General features: G+C 46.3%; 1 protein-coding gene across 2 annotated transcripts in view; it reads right to left on the bottom strand.

The window, feature by feature from the left end:
* UBE3C (ubiquitin protein ligase E3C) overlaps positions 1-25,012 on the bottom strand; it is a 109,983-nt gene that overhangs the window by 4,688 nt on the left and 80,283 nt on the right. For both annotated transcript variants that reach the window (XM_069461294.1, XM_069461295.1), the window contains 4 exons: positions 14,226-14,438; positions 8,032-8,220; positions 7,855-7,921; positions 3,064-3,194 (listed from right to left, as the gene is read on the bottom strand). In XM_069461294.1, the coding sequence (XP_069317395.1) occupies positions 3,064-3,194; positions 7,855-7,921; positions 8,032-8,220; positions 14,226-14,438 (600 nt within the window). The remainder of the gene's footprint in view (positions 1-3,063; positions 3,195-7,854; positions 7,922-8,031; positions 8,221-14,225; positions 14,439-25,012) is intronic.

Below are 25,012 nucleotides of genomic sequence, written 5' to 3'. Positions count from 1 at the left end.
TTGCATTAATTCAGAGTGAGAAAAGCCATCAATTTATTATGTGTCCTGATGGTAACTTAACAATTTCTACAGCACCTTAATGATTTTTTTGTCTGTAACAATCACATTTATTAAACATATTAAACTTTAATTAGCTTTAGCAGATGTTGTTCTTCTCCAATGATCTGGCACTAACAAGCTTCACAACTAAATCCTGCCTGCTCTGCACACGCTTGCACCGCGAGACCCCTCCACGGGAACCGACCCTGGCGGCCCCTCACTAGGCACGCGGAGCTAACGGGAAAGCCGAAACAGTAAGATGATTTTTACAATTTGATGTCTAACAAATGACAACCGCAAAAACATTTATCATGGGAAACTCAATTAAATGTCACATATCATACATGTCAGATCCTTGCAAAAACATCCAAATCAGGAAGACTGTCTCACGGCTTCCAAAGAAGTACAGTAACTCAACTGGGATTACACAGAGACCGTTATCAGGGACGAGAGCATTTTCACTATGACTCTATTAGGGACTTCAGAAGTTCACGTACGTCCCTCACCCTCCTTTCCCCCAACCACAGGACACAGGTGCCGTGGCTGCCTGGCAGTGCTGCTAAGGTACGAGGGCTCGTGGACACCTGGTCATTTCTCCTCGCTGGCTCTGTCGCTGGCTATCAGAATGATGTCTGCGATCTACTCCTCCCAGCAGAACTCCTCGTTTTCACTGCCGCTGGCATGACCGGCATCAACTAACTAGCCAGGAGCCAACAGCATTCTGGATCTCCCCTCTGCTCTGACGGGAGCAGGTCCTGCAACCTTCCTGTCTTGAAACCAGATGCTCTTCTTACCGCTAGGCTTGGCATGGCTTTGCAACGAAGTACTAGAAGCCTTGTCTATCGTAATAAATGTTACTGATAAGACGACCTAATGGTATTAACATTTTAATAAAAATTTACTTAATTTAATGACTGTTTATATCATTAAATGGCAAAAAACCGTTTACTGGCTCCACTGCTCAAGCCACTGGCCATCTCCCCTGGGTGCCTCCCGCTCCTGCCACCCTCACACAGCAAGAGTCCAGACGCCACCCTCAGCCCGAGGACACACAGCAAAGACTCGCTCCTTCAGGTGTCACCTGCTCTTCAACACACGCTCGGGGCCAATTTTCATATCTGGTTACAAGACATGCTTAAAATTATAAAGTAGATCCAACTATTTGTTTTTGGGGGGCAGGAATTATACGCTAAGACAGAAGTATCACTAAGTCTTTCTGGATGGCTTTGTTTAGGTGTGTCGCTTGCAGACAGTAGAGTTTTTTTGACCCTGCCTGAAAGTCTTTCTCTTTTAATAGATGAGTTTACCCTCAGTATATTCATTGTGGTAAGAGGTCAGGCTTCTTTCATTTTTATGTTTCCTATTTTATTTTATTTATTTATTTTTTGAGACAGAGTCTGGCTCTGTTGCCTAGGCTAGAGTGCCATGGTATACAGCCTAGCTCACAGCAACCTCAAACTCCTGGGTTTGAGCAATCCTTCTGCCTCAGCCTCCCAAGTAGCTGGGACCACAGGCATGTGCCACCATGCCCGGCTATTTTTTCTCTCTATATTTTTAGCTGTCCATATAATTTCTTTCTATTTTTAGTAGAGACGGGGGCAGGGGGTATCTCGTCCTTGCTCAGTTCAGGCTGGTCTCGAACTCCTGAGCTCAAACAGTCCTCCCGCCTTGGCCTCCCAGAGTGCCAGGATTACAGGCGTGAGCCACTGTGCCCGACCACTGCCAAAGGGACTTACAAGTCTTCCAGCAGCAGCTGGCAATGAAGAACAACGTAAGTGAACAGACGTCACGCAGCTGATCTAGCAGCTCCCTTTCCCAACAAAAGGGAAAACACGGAATGCTCCACAGACCTGCGTGTCATCTGTGTGCAGGGGCCGTGTCTGTGCTGCCAAAGTGAGCCCTGACAACGCTCGTTTCTAATGAGCTCTCCAGTGACGCTGCGCTGCTGGCCACCCAGCACACACTCTGCAATCAGTGGAGTAGATGACGTCATTCTGTTTGTCACCGTAACGTTTCCTTGCTTTTGATCATTTAATTGTGGTTATTTCCAGGAATGTTCCCATCCTCAGGAACATATGCTGAAACACTTAGGGAATAAAAAGATACGATGTCTTCAATCCACTCTCAAACCACCCAGAAAAGAAATATGTAGAGAGTAATAAAGTGAATGTGGCAAAACGTTAATAACTGGTCAACGTGGGTTAAGTTTTTGTCCAATTCTCAGTTTTCTATACGTTTAATATAATTTCAAAGTAAAAAGTTAAAAGAGTAACTTTAATTAGAAATATAAAATATTTAATGTAACTTTCTGATCAAAGATTCGTTGAAAGTGAATGCGTATCTTTTAAGTTTCATAAGCACAAGCCACGTACAATGCTTACCTAACTCGATATTAATCCACAATATATCTATATACCATTGTGTGTACTTGCAAACACTAATACTGTTTTATTTTAATTTACGATGAACACAGGAAACATTAGATGGCTTTCAAGAAATTTCAGGTGCTAAAAATAAGCCAAATTATATCAGATTGAAACTGATTTTCAGAAGTGATAAAATGAGGCTGGGTCACAGCGAACGATCGATTGGGACGGGGACCCACCCCCGAGTGTGCAGCATCGACGCCTGCAGGCCGCGCTCGCCCCAGGTCAGCAGGAAGGGGCCGCACCGCTCACCTGTGACACGATACACAGTCCACAGGTGCGGGTTTGTTCACAGGCAGCCACGGCCACCACGGGCCACCACCGCATGAACAGGCTGGGCGGGAGCCCAGTAAAAAGCAACACAAATAAAACCAGCATTGGGATAAGCAAATAATAACTAACACTTAATGATTAAAAATCTAGCTGAAAATAAAAACATAGTAAAAAATAGTAAATTTGATGTCACAAAAACTGCACACCCTAAATATTTCCCTGAAAACAACGTGCCCAACACAACATCCTTCAACCCTGCTGGACGTCCTGCTGCCTTTCTTACTTCACTTCAGTTTGCAGAGCAAATGGCACGAAAGTCGCCTACCTTAAACCCCAAGAGCGGCGGTCGAGAGCAGCTTGTTACGAACTTGAGCAATTTGCGCTTTTCCTCATCAGTGAAACCGTCCACAACTCTCCAGAAGATCTTAATGACAGGATGGTCAGCAGAGTAACCGCCTGTGAAGAGATGCGCAGATATTCGTCAGTGTTGGAAATGAGGCACAGTCCTCCCTTGGTGGCAGTGGAGACTGGTCCCAGGAACCCTGCGGGCAACGACACCCATGGACGCTCAAGTCCCTTCTATACAGAGTCTAGTATTCACACATAACCCACCCAAGTCTTCCTAATATTTTAAATCTCAAATCGCCTCTCGATTACTTGTAATACCTAACACAACGTAAAGGCTATGCAAATGGCTGTTATACCACGTTGTTTAGGGAACAATGAGAAGAGTTCAGATACAACAATCCATTTTCCCGAGTATTTTCAATCTGTGCTTGGTTAAATTCACGGGTAGGGCACCGCGGATACCAAGGGCCGACTGCACCTGCAAAGGCAGATTCCCCGCCCCCACCCCGCCTGACGGGCAAGTACAAGAGGCAAACGTGAGAAGGATCAAAGAGACAGAAGCCAGAATAAGGAATGTCTGTCGCTACAAGACAAACACCAGAAGATACCACAAAGGAGTCTGTTTTTTAGGAACTATGCCGGTAGTTAAAAATAAACCATTGTTGAGGTGTAGACTCTAAATAAGGGATTTACATGTGGTCACATCTAAAAACAGTAGTAGACAATGAGATTTTTATTTCTAATAGAGCTAGGTATTTTCCCAATGTGATTTTAGTGTCTAATTTTATCATCTCGCCTTCTGATACTAACTTACTATCCTTTTGATAATAAGACCATGGCTAACAACGAATCCTGGTGTATGATTTGACAACTATTCTAAAATTTACTATCTGCTACTTACAGCCTTTAATCTAGTTAAGTGCTTCCTAAAACTAAAATAATTGCTATATATTGTTCCCTCATTGTTAATATACTACAGAAATAACACCAATAAAATATCTTAAGTGTATTAACTGGCACCAAAATGAGTATGATAATATTTTAAACCTATTTACTGGAATAGCAAAGATCATTAAAGGTATAAACTTTCAGTGCCGACAGGGTAATGCAAACAACCCAAGACAATTTCTTGGCAAAGGACAGACAAGATTGATTTCATCTTCTTAAACTTGTGACTTGATAGTGGGGACAGTGTGACCTTAGGTATTATTTGCCTTCACACACAGAGTCCGAACTTACAGCGATACAGATTCACTATAGCAAGGGAGCCCCACACATAAACATACGTATGTGTAAAAATAATTTTTAGCAAATTTTGCTTTGCAGCCATCAGCACATGACAATTTTAGAACATTTCCACCTCCTCAAACAGCTCCCTCTCACCTCAGACCTGCTGTCGCTATGAATGTGCTTGTGGGATGCTCCACATAAACACAGCATCCAACGGGACCAGGAACCTGGGTAGGGCTTTTTTTATTGTGGCAAAATATGTAACATAAAAGTCACCATTTAAACCATTTTTAAGTGTAGAATCAGTGGCATTGACACCCACGTTGCTGTGCGTCCCTTACCACCGTCGGTTTCCGACGGGAACCGTGTGGCTGCAGAGCGCAACCCCCGCCCCCCCCAGGTCCCAGCAGCCACAAACCTGCTTTCAGTGCCCGCGACTCCGCCTAGTCAAGGTGAACCAACTAATGTCCGTCCTTTTCCTGCCGGTTCATTTAACTCAGCATCATGTTTCCAAGATTCGTCCATGTTACATGTATCAAAACGTCATTCCTTCTTTTTTTTGAATCCACAAATAAGATTTGTCTTCATCCCTCAATCCCCTTGATACTAACAAGGACGCACAGGCCGAAATGGTTTTAAGCCTTGTTTTCAGGTGGCTTGTCACCCAACTTCCGGCGACTCAAAGTCTGACCTGGCCTCCCGTCTGCTCTCGAACTGTCCCCGGGGCCTTGCAGACAGGGCGCCTTTTGTGTGGGAAGTTCTCGTAGTCAGCGTGTGCCAGTGAGGGCTGCAGTCAGAGCACCTGGGCTTCTCTCCTGACCTGCCGCGTACTCTGTGTCACGGCCGTGCACACCTGCCGTCTGGTCTAGGCAGCACCAGTCCCGTCCCCACCATCAGACAGCTCTTCTGTCTGAGACTCAATGTTCGACTGTATGTATAGACCACACTTACTCATCCACGCATCCTCGATGGACATCTGCGTTGTCTCCACTCCGCTCTGGTGAGTAACGCTGCTACGGACACGGGCGTACCGACCTCTGTTGGGTGCCTGCTGCCAACCGCTTTGGGCACACACCTGGGACGACCACTGGACTATACGGTGACTCTATGTTTAGCTTTTTGAGGAAACACCAGATTGTTTTCCACGATAGCTATGTCATTTTAGCTTCCCACGAGCAATGAACAAGCATTCCAATTTCTACACATCCTCCCCAATACTTGTTACTTTCTGTTTGTTTAATAACAGACACACTAACGAGTGGTAAGGGGACCTCACTGTGGTTTTGATTTGCGTTTCCCTAATGATGAGTGATGGCTCGGCACTTTCTTGGCACGTATTACACATGTGTATCACCTTTGGAGAAATGTCTATTCAAGTCCTTTCTTCATTTTTGAATTGGGATGACTTTTTTATTGTGAAGTTGTAAGAGTTCTTTATATATTCTAGGTACCAGACCCCTGCTAGATATGTGATCTGTAAATATTTTCTCTCATTGCGTAGGTTGCCTTCACTGTTATCCTTTGATGTACCAAAGTTTTTAAATTCAAAAGTCTAAATTCTTTTTTCTTTTGTTGCTTGTGTTTTTGGTGTAATATCTAAGAATCCATTGTCAAATCAAAAGTCACAAAGATTTACCTGTTTTCTCCTATAAGTTTCAAAGTTTTAGCTCTTATATGAAGGCTGTTGATCTTTTTCTTGAGACAGGGTTTCACTCTGTTGCCTGGGCTAGAGTGCCGTGGCGTCATCATAACTCACAGCAGCCTCAAACTCCTGGGCTCAAGCGATCTTCCTGCCTCAGCCTCCAGAACAGCGGGGACTACAGGCATGTGCCACCATGCCCAGCTAATTTTTCTATTTTATGAGAGACGGGGTTTCACTCTTGCTCAGGCTGTGAACTCCTGGGCTCAAGCGATCCTCCTGCCTCAGCCCCTCAGAGTGCTAGGGTTACAGGCGTGAGCCACCGCGCCTGGCCTTCACTTTTCTGTGAAAATATTTTCATGTGCCCCCAGGCAAGTAATTTGTATGCCTTTTCTCCTGTTACGTTTTTTGTCAGTTTCATTCACAGGCTCCACGTACATAAATAAGAGAGTAGAGGAAAAGTTTTTCCTCGGCTGCACCCTCTCCTCCCACGAAAAGGAAAAAACACAGTAATTTTACTTCTGGGCTTCTACCATAAAAATAAAAATTTACACATAGAAACACATACAAAATTTTTCACTATAAGATTAAATAAATCATGATATATCTAATCTCATATGTGAACCGTAAGAAGAATAGCAGCTTGAAAATATTACTGATGCTAAACATAAAACCTCAGAATGTACAGCATAAATTATATATAACCACAAAACGCATGAAAATATTGGAATAAGACAATATGATTAAAGAAACGGCACCAACACAACAGTGGTCGTTTTAGAACACTGGAATTGAGGGTGATTTCTCTGGAGACCGGCGCGGTGCTGCTGAGGCTGGCGCACAGCGGCTGCCCGCAGGCACCGCGATGGCCGAACGCTGCCCGGAGCTCCCGGGCTCCAGCGATCTCGTCTCAGCCTCCCGAGTAGCTGGCACTACAGGCACATGTCGCCAGGTCACTTCTGTCTTTTTCTTTTCATTGTTCCCATATATTTATAATGAGGTTAGTTTAAATAAATAAATTTTAAAAAAGTATAAATACCCAAAAGACACCAATTCCAACCCTGAACAATCTTTTGACGGCTGCACCTTCTCCTGCGCTGATGACGAAGGTCGCTGAGCATCTTTCTCTGGCTTATGGGCCATTTGTGCGACTTTTTTGGGATGTGGCTGTTTAAGACTTTTACCTATTTTTGTAACTGGGTATTTTTTTCCTTATTATTGTATTTACAATATTTAATGCATTCCGGATACAAGTTTCTTGTCAGATACATGTATTCCAAATATTTTTGCACCAAATGTGGCTTGTTTTTCATTTTTTTAAGAGTAGAAAGTTTTAAGTTTAATCAAAAAGCATACACTTTGATGAGGCCTCATTTTTCAGTTTTTTTCTTTTACTATTGTTCCTGGGTGTGTGGGGGGCGGGGGGAGCGAAAGACCAGAAGCAGCCAGACGTCCACTGGAGCCGTGAGAAGACACCGCAGCGCAGCGCGGAGCAAGGACGCAAGAACCAAACCCGGCTTTTCCACGTCTGCAAGGCCTGGGAGGTGAGGCCCCAGCCCAGCCCAAGACGTCGATCTCATCGTCCCACACCCTTCTTTGCTCTCTGTCCCCAGTTCCCCTCAGCAAAGCGGTGTGAAACCCCCTTCCCCCAAAGAAAGAATTACGCCTGCACTTCTTTGTGAATACACGACGACACTGAGAACGGTCGCCCTTCATGCTGGGAGTGGCAGGAAGACGGGACAGACGGAGACAGGAACGGAATGAGGACTCTGACCGTGACCCTCACTACACATTCTGAACCATGTAAATTACCCACACAGAACATTATACGAAAAACTGCTTTGGAAATATGGTCGTCTGCAGCATTTTCAGAAAGAACAACTACCAGTGAAAACCTACCTGAATAGTTTGTAAAGGACTTTAGGTCCTCTAGACTGATGGGAACTTGTGCACCAGAAATTAATACCTGGGGGAAAAAAAAAAGTTCAAATCATAAAATTGGATGTAGATTTTAAGAAACCATTTTCATTTCCTACAACAACTGTGTCCTCCAGAGTCAGCAGGTAAGGAAGGCACCTGAATTTCCTGCTGGTCAAACATTCGGAGCCACTCGAGGTTGACGACATTGGCCAGGCCCTGCCTGAAGGCCAGGCAGTGCTGGCGGATCTGCTTGTTCAGCCTGTAGTCGGCCACCAGGTGGATGTAAGCGATCCGGTTGGCACTGGTCACAGGGATGTCTTTCCCGCCAAATTTTAGCTCAACCACCTGCGAGTACAAGGCACAAAGACCTCAAAATCTCGAAGTATGATGACAGGGTAAAACGAAAGCAAAAAATGTTTTAAAAGACATGATTCATTGCTTTGTCAACAAGAATCTGAATACAAAATAACACCACCAGCACACACACACACATCATTCCATGGAGATTCAAAGACACACCTCTGAGAGGATTCTCCAGAGCTTAGCAACTTGCTCTGTGAGATTAACAACCTCTGCTTTCTCCAAAGTATTAATACTAAGCAATGGTGCAGCAATGTAAGCATGGCAATTTTATTTTAAAAACATCAGACATCAGAAAGGTAAAGATATGAACCAAACAACCAACATAGGTCGGAAGAGAAAAAAGGACTCATTTCGGAGAAATAAAGGTTGTAACAGAACAATTACTCATACTTGTAAATATAATCAGCATATACTTATCTTCATATTTCCATAATGTTATTACTACTGTGAAGGACTTCAATTATGATTTAAAGGATAATGGCAATAATCAGAGATACGGGATCAGCCAATCCCTTATGTATGTGAACAGAGCTACTAAGAACAATTTTTATCAGCACACAGCCACACCCCCCTAATGTGCAGGTTTAGTGTAGGGTGAGGGCATGTTCCTGTGAGGGTCCCCAGGGTGCCAGGGAGACAAGCACCGCGACAGAAACACGAAGATCTGGCTTCTGTTCCCTCTCCCTCCCTGGTCACTTTGCTCCTTGGGCTTCTTTCCTCATTAATGAAGCGGTAATATTTGCTTTGTCTACCTGGGGATTGTTGCGATTATGTGAACTCACATACATAAAGCTGACTGGCAAAATATCATAGATCGTTATAAGCACATACCTATAATTTGTAAGAGAGTATACTCTTTAAATTCCCTGTTTACTAGTACTTGAAAAAAACACAACTGCATTCTTGAGGATGGGTGAGGATAGTTTATGCCATCGATGAAGAAAATATCAATGAAAACATTCCAGGGTGACCCTATTCCTAAGAGGGGCTACTGCTAGTAGAAACCAAGAGTCTAGAACAGGCTCACGCGCCCACCAGGCAGGTGGCAACGTCTGGGGGTGGAAACAGAGACGCTCCACCTGCAGACGATGGGAAACTGCCAATAACCCGCCATGTTCTCACAGCCTCCAGCTCTCCCGGTGGTTTCGGTATTCCCAGAGTGACGAAGACAGTCCCTCTGCCTCTGGACAACAGCATTTATACCCCAATTTTTTACCACTTTACAGAAGGGCTATTTCAAAACCCGCTGAAGAGCTCTACTTAAGTCATCCTGTATCTGAAGGTTTACCGGTTCTCATTTTATATAGCTTTAAGCTTGAATGTTAAATTTGTCAGATTTGCTTCTTTTAATATTTCACATTTTAAATGACGATTCAATTATTCTTCCTAATTCTCTTAGTTTTGGAACCATCAAGTCTAAGGATGGGCTTTCACATCATCGTCTCACTCTGATTAAGGGCTGTGCTCATTACCTTAATTCCTCTGCCTGTACTCAGCTGACAGTCCATCTGTTAGCCCGGCCTCGGGGGGCCGTTATACTTCAACACCACCCTTCCGTTAAATGGATTAAAGGCACGTGATAAATGGTGATGCACTTGTGTGACTTGGAAGACAAAGGCCCAGGAAGTTATCAGTTAAGGAACTTCCCAGGCTCCCAATGACCCAGTCTGATCAGACAAAACCAACGTTTCCAGTAACTTTAAAATGGTTACACTGCTTTTAATTTAAAATCCTCTCAGGCTAAACCTAAACAACTATGTATATGTCTAAAGAACGTCAAATGTGCAGGTGCTAAAATTTCACGTTGGAGGGGCAGATTTAAAATCCCCTTTAAATACAGGCAGAGAGCTGGAGCCGTTCTAGTGTCAAGAGTAGTGTCAAGAGGCGTCCTTCTGCCCCCCTGAAGGTCTCCCACAGCACAGGGACACCTGCCCGCAAGAGCTCATTTAAGCCTCCAGCAACTCACTCCCCTCCCCCAGACCAGGAAGGGGCCTGGGCATTGCCTAAGGCCACGCGGCACAGCAGCCCAACAGGACTCCCACCAAGGTGTCCTGGCTCAAGGCCCCGACTTTCTGCATAACAGATGATTATTCGTGGGTCCTTCTTAAACCCTTAGCATTTTCCTCAAGAAAGATGTATACGTAAATTAGTCTAAAATAAAATTTCATGTTTGTTATTAGACTAACACACAGCCAAATTGATTACACTGAAGAAAACAAATTTGAGAGCAGCACCATTATTTTAAAAGGGAAGAGTAATTAATACATCCTGCCAACATAATGGAGTATTTCCGTATTATAGATCTTTAAATCATGATATTTCATAAACGTAAGCCTGTAGAGAGGACTACCTTTTTGTATGTACTTCCACAGAAATCCTTAAGATCACTCCCCAAATTAGGTGCCTTACCAGCGAATTTCCTAATTTTCTAATTAAGATCTTTAGTGTAATTATTCTTTATTTTTTTTAGACAGAGTCTCGCTCTGTTGCCCGGGCCAGAGTGCAGTGGCGTCATCACAGCTCACTGCAGTCTCAGACTCCTGAGCTCAAGATCCTCCTGCCTCAGCCTCCCGAGGAGCTGGGGCTACAGGTGTGCGCCAGCATGCCCAGCTAATGTTTCGGATTACAAGCATGAGCCACTGCACCCAGCCTCGTGTAATTATTTTTATGCATTATCTATAATTTCTTAAGTCTGTAGGAATTTCCATGAATAATTGGAACATCTTAGTGTCACACTTTTGCTTTTAACAGATTCCAGAATTACCAGTGGTGCTTTAATGGGATGCTTTCACATGTGACATTCCACTATTACCATCTATTTTCGGAAGGAAAAATGGGAAATACTCCCATTAGCAAAAGCCTTGGACAGGTCATTATAACACTCACTGTCCTAAGGTTCTTTTTTTTTTCCTTTAAGACAGAGTCTTACTATGCTGCCCAGGCTGGAGTGCAGTGGTGTCATACTAGTTCACAGCAACCTCAAACTCCTGGGCTCAAGCAATCCCTCTGCCTCAGCCTCCTGAGTAGCTGGGACTACAGGCGTGTGCCAGCATGTGCGGCTAGGTTTTCTATTTTAAGTAGAGACGGGGTCACGCTCTTGCTCAGGCTGGTCTCAAACTCCTGAGCTCAAGCGATTCTCCCACTTCACCCTTCAGAGTGCTAGGATTACAGGCGTGAGCCACCTCGCCTAGCCTTGTCCTGAGGCTTTTACTCCATTTAAAAATCATGCCACTAGGTGGTGGTGCAAGGCAACGTTAGCCTGCAGCATCACCGTGTGTTGAAAGTTTCCTTACAATAACAACAAACCTCACTCTCCAAAAATCATCTTAATTTTGTATGGTTGAGACCCCAGTTCTATGGTGTAGAAGAAGAGGCTGAAAAAAATGGCAGAAGAGGCTGAAAAAAATGGCAAGTAGGCCAGGTGTGGTGGCTCACACCTGCAATCCTAACACTTTGGGAAGCTGAGGCAGGAGGATCGCTTGAGCCCAGGAGTTGGAGGCTGCAGTGAGCTATGATGATGCCACTGCACTCCAGCCTGGGCAGCAGAGCAAGATCTGTCTCACAAAAAAAAAAAAAACAAAAAAAACAAAAAAAACAAACAAACCACCAAGCTACTACCAACCAATGAAATCTGGTTCCATACTTCACATTCCTATTTCATAACACTTTGGTGCCAGTCTCAGGAATGCCAAAAGGGCCTGAGCCAGTATTACTTCCTTTAATCTGACCTTGCTTTAATCTGAACCTGTTTCTGAAAGTGGCTTTAAAGGCTAACAGACTGAAAATTCAAGTTCCAAAAAGACAACCATTTAAAAACAATATCCAGAGTGTTTAGACACTAGGATGTATAAACCTGTGTGTGCTTTTTAATTTTGAAGACATCTCGCTGGTGTACAAACTATTGATATACAGCAGTTCTGCAGCTTAAGGAGGAAGCCCCCCAATAAGGATACTAAATCTCTTATTTTCCTGAGGAATTCCCAGTACAGTAGAATATTATGATTAAAATGAGTTATACCTCAATGAGATACCACTTTATACCCATTACGATGGCTATTTTAAAAAAACAGAAAGAAAGAGACAGAGGGAAAAAGTAAAGAGCAGCAAGCGTCACTACCGAGGACGTGGAGAAATCGACCCTGTGTACCGCAGGAGGGAACGAAAAATGGCAGTTGCTGTGAAAGATGGTTTGAAGGTTCCTTAAAAAGTTAAACACAGAAATGGAGCATGAACCAGCAATTCCACTTCTAGATATACACTCTTGTTAAAAAAGAGACTGAGTCCCACTATGTTGCCCAGGCTGGTATCCAACTCCTGGCCTCAAGAGATCCTCCCACCTTGGCCTCCCGAAGTGCTGGGATTACAGGTGTGAGCCACTGCGCCTAGCCTCTATATACTCAAAAGAAACTGAAAATACGACAAATTTTGTATAATTTTATAATGAATATTTTTTAAATAAAGGTACATTTGGCTACAATTTCCCATTTTCCCTACGTATGCTGACTTTTGGCACACCCTGTATATCTGCTTCTCTTATTACAATGTGTACGCTCTCACAATTTCTTTTTTTTTTTTTTTTGAGACAGAGTCTCACTCTGTTGCCCAGGCTAGAGTGAGTGCCGTGGCGTCAGCCTAGCTCACAGCAACCTCAAACTCCTGGGCTCAAGCGATCCTCCTGTCTCAGCCTCCCAAGTAGCTGGGACTACAGGCATGCACCACCATGCCCGGCTAATTTTTTCTATATATATATTTTAGCTGTCCATATAATTTCTTTCTATTTTTTTTAGTAGAGATGGGGTCTCACTCTTGCTCAGGCTGGTCTCGAACTCCTGAGCTCAAACGATCCGCCCACCTCGGCCTCCCAGAGTGCTAGGATTACAGGCGTGAGCCACCTCGCCCAGCCACAATTTCTTAAAAAACAAAACCTGCATTAATAGAAACTTGCTCAATGTGTGGTTACCATGATAAAATGTTAGTGCTTGCGACCCAGGGGTTGGGTTAGGGATTATGCTGTGTGGGTCAACGTATTTTCAATGCACCATTTCAGCTTTCGGATTAGGGATGCTCAACCTGTATGTGAAGCAAATACCAGATGCTATTAATTCGTCAATAAATATTTCAGTATGTCATACATGAATGTTTGTAGCAGTATTATTCATAATAGCCAAAAAGTGGAAACAACTCAAATCTCCACCAGCTGATAAAGAGCGTGTGGTGGTGCATCCGTATCACGGAATACGCCAAGTCCTGACACACGCAGCAAGTGAAGGCGAGAGTCAGAGTCCTTGGCGTGAGACGTCCAGACTGCGAACGAGGGAGAGGCGGCGGGCGGGGGCCCAGGGGGGGCGGGGTGGCTGCTAAGGGCACGGCTTCTCTCTGAACATGGTCTAAAATTGGCTGTAGTGTGACGGCCGTACAACTCTGGTGAACACACTAAAAACCACTGAACTGCACACTCTAAGAAGGTGGATTTTATGTTATGTGAATTATATCTTAATAAAGCTATTAAGAAAATAGCTCAAACCTCTAACATGGGCCGTTCTTTTTAAAAGAGGGGTATGAATGACAAGAGCAACCAGAGGGACAAGGTACACGAGGCCCTGACGCCCGTGTCGGAGCAGCCGGAGCCCCTCGGAAGGCAGGAGCCAGGACGGCTCCTCCACCCCTACGGGCTCCGTCCAGAGGGGCCGGCTTGGCCACTCCCAGCACTAGGAACCAGACACGACAGGAGGCTCGTCACAGCCACGGGACGATCCCACCGGAGCAGCGCTCTGAGCCAGGGCAGGCCCACACCCCAAGGGGCTGAGAACGGTGCTCAGAGGCCGGGCCAGCGTGTTCCAGGCTCCTGCAAACTCCTCTCTCTAACTCCCAGTCACACTTCCTTCTAAAACATGCAAGAGCTCAAACAACGTAGAACAAATGTCCTTTCACACAGAGGAATTAGCTTCCTCACTGACGCGTGCTCAGCCGGGGCAGGGCGTGCTCACCTGTGCCTCGCCCAGGTCGTTGTTCACCACGGTGAAGTTCAGCCCCAGCTCCTCCACGTCGTCTTCGTAGCTCTTGAGGAACAGCAGATTCTTGTAGACCTCGGGGTCCAGGGAGGCCAGGTGGTGGATGTCCACATCCGCGCTAGTCCCCAGCAGCTTGGAAAGGAAAAAGCCCGCAAAGGGCAGTTCCACCAGCATGTTTTCATAGAGAGCCTTTGAGATCAAAGAACAACGATAAGCATCTGACATCTTTCCTCATGCTTCCCACAAACAAAGATAAACGCTCGATTTAACATTAAGCAGAACTGTGAGATCGCAGATACTGTTTCTCCAGAATAATGTGATGAGGGCAGTGGAAGCTAGTACTCAGTGAGCATTTACCACGCGCCAAGCTACGGGGTGAGCATTCAGCGTGTCGGAAATCCTCGAACAGACTGCTTAGGGGTGAAATCACAGACTGGCAACGTCAGTGTGGATTCCTCTGTTCACAGACGGAGTCGCACTATGTCGCCCGGGCTGGAGTGTAGCAGCTACTCGGGCGGGATCCCACTCCTGATCAGCAAGGAGGCTCCCTGGTGGCCACGTACTGACACTCCCAGCTCAGTGCAGACGACTCATCTGCACGGCACACTGTGGCCCAGAACCCCGGGCCCAAGCAATCCTCCCGACTCAGCCTCCCGGACAGCTGGGACTACGGAGGGACAGCTGGGACTACAGAGACGTAGCAACAAATGGGACTTTTAAAGAGCCAAATCCTTCATGTGACATGGAGGTTGGTAAATGTTTTTCATAAAGAGACAGATAGTATTTTAGCATTTGCAGGATTATTAAGTTTCCTAAAGCTGCTTTAACAGATTATCATAAACTAGGACATTTAAAACAACACACACTTACTGCCTCACAGTTCTACTGGCCAGAAGTCCAAGACCAAGGTGCTGGCAGGGCCATTCTCCCTCTGCAGGCTCTGGGGGAGGATCCTTCATTGTCTCCTCCGGTTCCTGGGGTCTCCCCGCAATCCCTAGGGTTCCGTAGTTTGTGGCTGTGTCACTCCATGCTGTCTCTTGATGTGGCTGTGCTCCCTGCTCTCTGGTCTGAATCCGCTATCTCTTCTTTTTCTCTTTTAAGGACACCAGTCATTGGATTTGGGACTTGCCCTACTTCAGCTGACCTCATCTTAACTTGGTTACATCTGCAAAGACCCTATTTACAAATAAGGCCACATTCATAGGTACAACAGGGTGTCAGGACTTGCACGCAGCTTTGTATGGCCACAGCTCAGTCTGCTGTAGCAGCCGGACGCCCCTGCGGCTACGCCACTCTACCCCTGGAGCACAAAAGCAGCCACACACAGCATGTGAGCAGATGAGGGCAGCTGTGCTTCAACCTGGGTTTCATGTAATTTTCACATGTCAAAAATTTTACTGATGTCTTTACTGTAAGTTACTGTAACTGTTACATCTAAGAATGTTAAAGCATAATTATCTGCAAAATTACTACTATTTTTTTGAGACAAGGTCTTGCTATGTCACCCAGGCTAGAGTGCAGTGGTGTCGTCACAGCTCACTGCAACTTTAAACCCCTGGACTCGAGTGATCCTTCTGCCTCAGCCTCCAGTGTAGCTGGGACAATAGGAGCACACCACCACAGCTGACTAGTTAAAAAAAAAATTTTTTTATATAGATGGGGTCTCACTATGTTGCTCAGGCTGGTCTCAGACTCCTGACCTCAAGCAATCCTCCTGCTTCAGCCTCTCAAAGTGCTAGGATTACTGGCATGAACCACTGCACTCAGTCAATAATTATTTTTTGCATTTATTTAGATCACAGTATAATTTAAATATAGTAAAATGTACACAACTTCATGTACAGCTTGATAAATTTTTGATTTGATAATATTGCACAGTGACCACAAAGATCAAGATACAGAAACTTCATATTCCCACTGCCTAAATTGCTTTCCAAATTGCAATGACTTTTTATTACCACCAGCAATGTGGTATTTTTTTTTTTTTTTTTTTTTGAGACAGAGTCTTGCTCTGTTACCCTGGCTAGAGTGCCATGGCATCAGCCTAGCTCACAGCAACCTCAAACTCCTGGGCTCAAGTGATCCTCCTGCCTCAGCCTCCCGAGTAGCTGGGACTACAGGTGCACACCACCATGCCTGGCTAATTTTTTCTACTTTTTTAAGTTGCCCAGATAATTTTTCCTATTTCTAGTAGAGATAGGAGTCTTGTTCTTGCTCAGACCGGTTTCGAACTCCTGTCCTCAAGCAATCCTCCCGCCTCGGCCTCCCAGAGTGCTAGGATTATAGGCGTGAGCCCCCTCGCCCGGCCACCAATCATTACTATTATCAGTCTTCTGGTTGGTGCAATGGGGCATTTCATTGTGGCCTTAATTTGCATTTCCCTGACAACTAAGGGTACTGGATTCAATCAAGTGCTGGTGAGTATTACTGTATTAATCTCCAGAGATCCCATACCAAAAGGTCGGAGGTAAAATTATGAAAGGTTACCGACATAAAGTCAGGTTTCACTCAGCATAAATATTCCAGTGGCCAAGGATATAAAATGCAAGAAGGGGCCGGGCGCGGTGGCTCACGCCTGTAATCCTAGCACTCTGGGAGGCCGAGGCGGGTGGATCGCTGGAGGTCAGGAGTTCGAGACCAGCCTGAGCAAGAGCGAGACCCCGTCTCTACTAAAAATAGAAAGAAATTATATGGACAACTAAAATATATATATACAAAAAAAAATTAGCCGGGCATGGTGGCGCATGCCTGTAGTCCCAGCTACTCGGGAGGCTGAGGCAGTAGGATCGCTTAAGCCCAGGAGTTTGAGGTTGCTGTGAGCTAGGCTGACGCCACGGCACTCACTCTAGCCCGGGCAACAGAGTGAGACTCTGTCTCAAAAAAAAAAAAAAAAAAAAAAATGCAAGAAGGAATCAGAAATATGTTGAGCTTTTCAAAAACATTCTTAGTGTTTTATTCTAACAGACAATTGACTTGGAAACCTCAACAGTCTTCAGTGTGAAAACTTTTCTAATAAAGGTAACTGCTACAAGATCTTGAATGCTTCCTATGTGCCAGGCACTGTGCTAAGCACGTAGTAAGACATTAATTACCTTATTTCCATTTGGTCTATTTGGACAATTTCATAACTTACGGTAAAAGAATGGATGCAAACAGAAAAACTGAATTTCCTCTCCGAATGTGCACTTGCTAGAATGTGTCTAATCTACAGAGAGAGATGCATTTCCAGTGATCCTACGAAATGCTCTCGCCCCATCTTCCCCGGTCACAGAAGTGGTGGAACTCCCCTCACTTGTAAGTGCAGAACTCCAGGCCTAGTTTTAAAGCAAGAAGCCCCCCCAGCAGAGGCGGTCACGAACCCTCCTCACGTTTGGAGGTGTGGTGCTGAGACCCGGCCTGAGACTGAGGGACACCGTGGGAGAGCGGGTGAAGGCAGAGCCAGCCCCACCTCACGAGTACTACGATGCGCTGGGCTACAGGAGATGCGCTGGACAGACCCAGATCCTTTCTGTCCCACTGTGTTCAGATTCAAGTGCTGCCGTGCTACTCATGAAACACCAAAATAAAAACAAAACTTCATCTGTGGGATAACCATTCATCCATGACTGTCAACGCGGGAAACCATCTTTGAAACGGAGCGGCCATCTGTCCCTGGGCCACACCGTGCACACTCAGTGGTGCACTGAGGGGTTAACAGGACAGATCTGTGAATTCACAGGAGCGTGAACAGCTCCAGAGTGCTGGCACTGTGCTTCTACGACCTCCCAGGAAAGGAGAAACTGCTCATCGGGGGAGTGAATCCTTCGCTTAGCCACAGCTTCAAGCACCATTACAGTTAATCATCTATTTCATATGTGAAGTCTATAAAATCACTAATCCTTAAACATTCTAAAACTTATACACTCAAACAGAGAATGTTAAGATACTCCTCGAGATCTGCATTTTAAAGACTCACCCAATGGTCCCAGCCCTTGGGGAGGCCAGAGTCGGAGAACTGTTTGAGGCCAGGAGTTCAAGACCAGCCTAAGCAACACAGGGAGATCCCACCTCTACTAAAAGTAAAAACATTAGCTGAGCGTGGTGGTGCATGCCTGTCATCCCAGCTACATGGGAGGCTGAGGCAGGAGGATCGCTTAAGCCCAGGAGTTGGAGGCTGCAGGGAGCTATGATTTCACCACTGCACTCCAGCCTGGGTGGCAGAACAAGACCCTGTCTCTAACTAATAAACAAGCAGACAGACAGACAGACGGGCCCAGCAACACGACTGGAGGAGAGCAGAGAACAGTCGCTGGCGTTCTCCCCAAAGTACAGGTCTAGAGTGCCACTGGCTTCTTGTGGTAGAAAACCGCCAACAGACATTTTGAAGAATGCTCTTTCCAAGGCTGCTCTGCGTAAGGAGCGTGGGCTCACATCTGATTACCACAGACAGCACAACACTCCCCTCCACGAAGACCACAGCTGTTCTTTGCCACGGAAACCTCAGTGTTAGGTCATTGTGCTTTTACTTCTGATTTGAAGACTAACGATTACCCAGTTAATTTTGAGAAGATGGCAAAAAAAGACTTCTTAATGAGACAATGAATAATAAAATGGCAACTAGCATGGAGCCATCTACTGATAAAGAGTTGTTGTGAAAAGCCAGTTTGCTTAAAGTTAAGAATGGTTAATACTATTAACCTGGATCACCTGTAAATACCATTACTTCTACATGAATGATGAGTTCAAAGCCAAGGAGAACATTCTGCATAGAACTCCATGATTGATTCCAGGTGTTGAAGAAAAGCCCTCATTTGTACAGTGGACTTTAAAAGTAAACTGCAAGTATAAATCATTTGATGTTCAATATATAAGGTCATTGTTTGCCATTTCTGCATTAGTAACAATAAACCAGTGAAACTGGTTAAATATATCAGGGCTACCTGAATGTTAAACAGAAATCCCACTGTGACTCATAAAACGTAAATGCATAGGTATAATTTTTTACATAAGGCAGGTTCAAACCTTCAGAGCATTTAATATACAAGCACTAATAAATGATAGCACTAAAAACTATGATTGCATCAGCTAAATGGATTATAAATTAAATTTCCATAATGTATGCAACTGAGAAACAAATGTAAGCATAAATCAAGGTATTTTCTAAACACAGGTTAATTATACAACTTCAAAAACTGCCTATTTTTTATGTAAAATAATCCACTTAGCATTTTTCACACTGGCCTTAATTCTCAGCCCGCTGCACCACACGTGTTCCTAGAAGCGTATCAATAACTACTTGTCATGAAAAAATAGCTGTAGGTATATGGAAAAAACCTGTAGCAGATTTTTCAACTGTCTGTCCTTTATGAGTGTTTATAGCTAGAAATTGTGCCAAAATGATTTGAAATAAAAAGGATTAATTATAGTAGAAGCCTTTTAATATAAGTGAGTGCAGTCGCAATGCAATTAATGCAAATTGTGGCTCTATCAGGAGAATAAATGTGAACCACATCACAGGCCATTTCTGTTTGCCACCAAATAACTTCAGTAATTTACTACATTAAGAATCAATAAAAAAAATAATGCTTTTCAAATGCATCTCTATCAATCTTCAGCAGCTCTAAAGCGAACATTTATAACTTAATCTAAAAACTATATAAGAGATGATGTCTTGCTTTAAAGTCATTGTAATTGAGTAAGCAGATGATTTTAGTTATTTCAAATCATACTAACCAGTTTAAAAAATAAAAAAGAAATGTAAAATAAAAATATACATCAATAATATGTTATTTAATAATTGTGCTTCAGAATTAATAACTGGGAATTTAAAAACATATTCCTTTGCTGGGACCACTAGTGACTTATGTAAACTCTAAGCTCCTACAGGGCAGGAGACACCTAATTTTTAATGCTCAAGCCCAAGTACAACCTATGGTACCCATTCATTTAACAAACGTTAAGTGACCACTGTATGCCAGGGCCACTTTACTTACTGGAATTCTGTGTCCATGAATTTGTTTGCAAAAAAAATTCCTTTTCCAGACTTTTCAGGTTATGTGAGATTATGCATATATGTCAAGATTCATTTCAAATCCTTGCTCTTCAGAATCCTATTCCAGAGATCTCTCTACATTGTCAACTCCCATAACACTTTTGTCTGCATAGCTACCTTGACACTAAAATAAAAGTCTGTGCTGTGAAACGGTGTTCCGTGTGTTTCACACTGGTGGCCATCACCCAGGAAGACACCGAGTTCCCTGCACACGGGCCGGGTCCCACGAGTGCCTCACGAGACACACCAAATGCCCAGCACCACTGCTGGACGCGAGGGCGCTTCTCACGCTAGCCCAGTTGAAACGAACGCGTCGCCCATGATTCAGTACAGGTCTGGACAGAGCCTGCGGTTCTGCTCCGTAAGGAAGAGGAGTTCGGCAGCCAGTGTCGGCCCTGAAGGACCAGGCCGGCACCTCTCCGCAAAGGCTGCGACGTTCCCAGAGAGCAGGGCCCCCGGCCTCCCTTGCACCCCAGCCTGTCTCCTGGAGACCGCGGCACTGCAGAAAGGCAAGACCCACGTCCCGCTCCTACTCTGAGGCTCCCCTTCCCTTCAGGGGACCTGCAGGGAATGCTGGGGGAGGAGGGGAGAGGCAAAGATCGCTCCTCCCATCCTGTTTTCCTCTCCGGATGCCCAGAAATTAATCCACGATATGAAATATTTTTGAGCAGCTTGGAGTTGATCCTTCACTCCTCTCGGCTTCTGGTTCCACAGCTCCCAGTTCGGGCTCCAACAGAGAACCCCAACCCTGCCCACCAAAGTATTCCCACAAAATAAAAAACTTACATCTTCATGACCAAAAGGGTTCACCCAAGTAACAAACCCACATTCCCACTTCCATCCGCAAGAAGCAAACATCTGAGCATCTGACACCAGCTGTTACACCCCTCCTTCTGAAAGACATTAGGAGTTTAATACTGATGTCCAGTCTTAAGGGACTCCACACGACCAATAACTGTTTTCCATAATTAAAAGGAAATTTTTTTTTCGGGTTTAAAAATTCTACTTTTTACCACACAAAAGAATAAACTATTAGGCTTTAGAAATCTGTCAAACTACCTGCCTTGCAATCTGAGGATACTGACAATGGTGCTAGAAGATTTAGTTGCCACTGGGTGCTGAGTGTGTCGCTCTAGCTCCTTTTAGCTTTCAAATGATCACATCCCCGAACCCCGATTACGGTGACTGCTTCCTTCTCTGACTGCTGACACTGGCTCCATCACAAACGTGACATTAGTGTTTTGGTGACAGCTCTGTTGAGATGTCATCACATACCTCACAATTCACACACTGGAAGTGAACGAGGGTCCTCGTTACGTTCAGAGCTGTACAGCCAGCACCTCACAAGGAAAGTCCATGGCCCTCGGGGGTCACTCACCGTCCCCAGCCTAACTTCCTGTCTCAGCAGATCTCCCGCTGCGGCCACCTCACACAATGGAATCACCCAGCACGTGGCCTTTTGTGTCTGGATTCTTTCGCTCAGCGCGACGCCTTCCAGGGCCTTCCGTGCTCAGCACATGCCATGCTCCACTCCCTCCTCGGGCGAACATGCTCCTGTGCGGACCAACCGCACGTGGCTTGGCCACTGGTCAGCGACCGGCCTCTGCGAACCCCCCTTTCGGCTGTTGCGATAACACTGCTGAGAGCATTTGTGCACGAGTTTGTGTCTGGACACACACTGGCTGGGGGACTGCCACACTGCTTTCCAAAGCGGTCGCCCCATTTTACATCCCCGCGGGCATGCCTGGGAGTTCCAATCTCCCCACATTCTCAGCGACACCTGCTACCACGTCCTGTGACCACAGCCACTCTAGTGGGCAGGAAGCAGCATCTCATGGTTTTGACCAGCACTTCCCCAATCACTAATGACGTTGAACATCTTTTCATGTGCTTGTTGTCCATTTGTTCATTTTTTTCTGGAGAAATGTCTATTCAGGGCCGGGCTTTGTGGCTCATGCCTATAATCCTAGCACTCTGGGAGGCCGAGGTGGGAGGATTGCTTGAGCTCAGGAGTTCGAGACCAGCCTGAGCAAGAGCGAGACCCTGTCTCTACTAAAAATAGAAAAACCAGCCAGGCATCCTGGTGTGCGCCTCTAGTCCCAGCTACTCGGGAGGCTGAGGCAAGAGGGTTGTTTGAAGTTGCTGTGAGCTATGATGACACCACTATGGCACTCCAGCCTGCATGACAGAGCGAGACTCTGTCAAAAAAAAAAAAAAAAAAGGTTATCTTTTTATCAGAGTCCTTTGTATCTGTAGACACAAGCCCGATACACATGTGATTTACAAACTATCTTCTCCCTTGCAATGTGGTATCTTTTCAGTTTCTTGGTGGTGTCCTGTGAAGCACAAATGCTTTTAAATTTAATGAAGTCTAATTTATTTTTCCTGTTGTTGCTTGTGCTCCTGGTTTCGTGTCTAAGACACAGGGCTGTTTCTGGCTGAACCGCGACACTTAGCACGGCCTTTTCCACACGGTCTCCTGGCGTCTGGGCCGTATTCCTCAGCAGCTCTCCCCGCTAGAGGCTGCTGTCTCTCTCGCACTGGCACCGCTGAGCACAGAAATGAGGCAGGACCCCCAAGTTCCTTACTGCACTTGCAGACCATACTTCCCTTCCCTCCTTCCTAAAATTCCCTGGCTTTCAATCTCCTGCACTGGCCTGGAGCACGCGTGACCGCTCCTGGGTGCGGTCGCCGCCTCCCTAACCAAGGTCTGCAGCTCCTGAGAGTCCAACACACACCAGCAGTGCCGTGACGACCTCTGGTGAGGATCCCCCTGCTGCCACCCTGGCCGTCCCTCGAGCCACCTACTCTCTCAGTCCCGGGCTCCACCGTCCTTACCAGTACCTGGGCCCCCACTCACGTCAATTCTCAGCACCCTACACTCTGACCCCTGCCTGCCCCCCACACCCCAACTCCTTCGGCCCTTGTTCCCTTTCCCTCAGGTCTCTGTTCATGAATTTCCTCACTAGACAGCCTGGATTTAAAGGTTGACTCTTGTGAACACTCCCTTCCACGCTCAGCTTGCAGCCAATCTACCTTTATTATATTCACCTGGCAAAAAAAAACCCACCTGGTTAAATTTCACCCTACACCCTAGTGAGACGCACACAGCTGAGTATGTCTGGAGAAAAACAACTAACCAAGCTGGCTGGTCTCATTCGCTTTACGACACTGACCTCAAAGGAGCCCGAGGCCGACTGGCAATCCCACGGCACCCCCATCCAGCATTTCTCACTTCTCAGTGCAGAACAATCGCTGCAGGGCTTATCACAGCACCGCTTGCTGGGCCCCCCCAGTCTCAGATTCAGCAGGTCTGGGTGGGAGCCCCGGAATCTGCATTCGTAACGAGCCCCTGGGCGATGACCCTCCCTCCCGGCTCTGGCCCTGGCTGCACCGCCCAGCAGGGAGGAGCAACCACCTCTGTGCCCACACTCACCTCTCCCTGCTTCCCGGACCACGGGGTGTCCCCGCCACAGCATCATGGCCCACGCTTTGCAGGGCACGGGCCCCTCCCACCCGCAGCACCTTCACCGACTTCCAGCAGCACACACACGCGCTGTCATTGCTCCCGTTTTTAAAGGAAAGACAACACTCTATTAGGCCCACATCCCTTAAGCGACTGCTCAAATTTTCTTTATAGCAATGCTCCGCTAACACTGGCTATGACTGCTTCCCGAACTTCCCCCCGACCTTTCCTCGCTGTCCCTGCACGGAAGTTCACTGCGGCCCAGTGCCCAGTCACAAACGGACGGCTAATCACTGTGCACAGAGCAAAAATCACCAGCACCTCAGACAGCCTCCGGCCCGCCCACGAGCATCACCGCGCTGCTTTCCAACACGCCAAGTGCCTCTGCCTGTTTCTGGGCTCACACAAGCAGGGACCCTGCGGAACGGACTCCCGTTGCGTGGCTGCTTCGCTCAGGGTTAGGTTAGTGCTGCCATAGCCACGCTGCCCCGAGCGGTTGTGATCTGCTCACCCAAAAGGTCGCGTCAACTTCCCAGTGTATTACACTCTTGACGGAGGTGCGAGCGGAGTGCCGTGTGAGACTGTGCGTGCACCGCACACCTTCATGTCACCCTGCTGGCTGCACGTGCAGTATCTGTTGTGACGGGTCTACAGCGACAGGACAGGATGTGGCCGTCTCCAGCTTCCGCAGGCACAGCTGATGCCCTTTTCCACCCGTCCGCTGAGGCTTCTGCCTCCACCGCTCCACAAAACCTGCTTGTCCACACTGCCAGGTGACACGGCCACTTCTCAGTCCGGATCTTATTTGAACTATTAGTAGCACCAGACAATAGTCATCATTCCCTTTCCCTTGAAACACTTTCTTCCAAGCTACCACACTTTCCTGGTTTTCTTCCTACCTTTCTGACCAAGGTTCCTGAGTTTCCATTGCTAAATTCTCCACTTTCTGACCTGGAGTCTGGACTGCCCTGGGGGCTTGGTTCTTCAGCCCTTCCTCTTCCCTAGCCGCCCCCTCCCCAGGGATCTAATTCAGTCTCGGGACCTCAAGCACCACGTGGGTGCTGATGGCTCAGCCCAGGTCTTGCCCTGAACTCGGGCCCACGTGCCCAGCGGCCGCCCCACGGTCTGCAGAAGCACGTCTTCTAGGCCTTTCGAACTCGACATCGCCCTGCCCACACCTGCGCCGGCCGGAATCGCCCCCAGCTTAGTCAGCGCACCCCCATCCTTCTAGTCTCAGGGCAGACTCACACAGTCCCCTCACCTTCT

Source organism: Eulemur rufifrons, chromosome 29 (assembly GCF_041146395.1).
Source record: "Eulemur rufifrons isolate Redbay chromosome 29, OSU_ERuf_1, whole genome shotgun sequence".
Lineage (NCBI taxonomy): Eukaryota > Metazoa > Chordata > Mammalia > Primates > Lemuridae > Eulemur > Eulemur rufifrons.
Note: the sequence above shows the minus strand (reverse complement) of the source record. Positions and strands in the feature narration are given on the sequence as shown.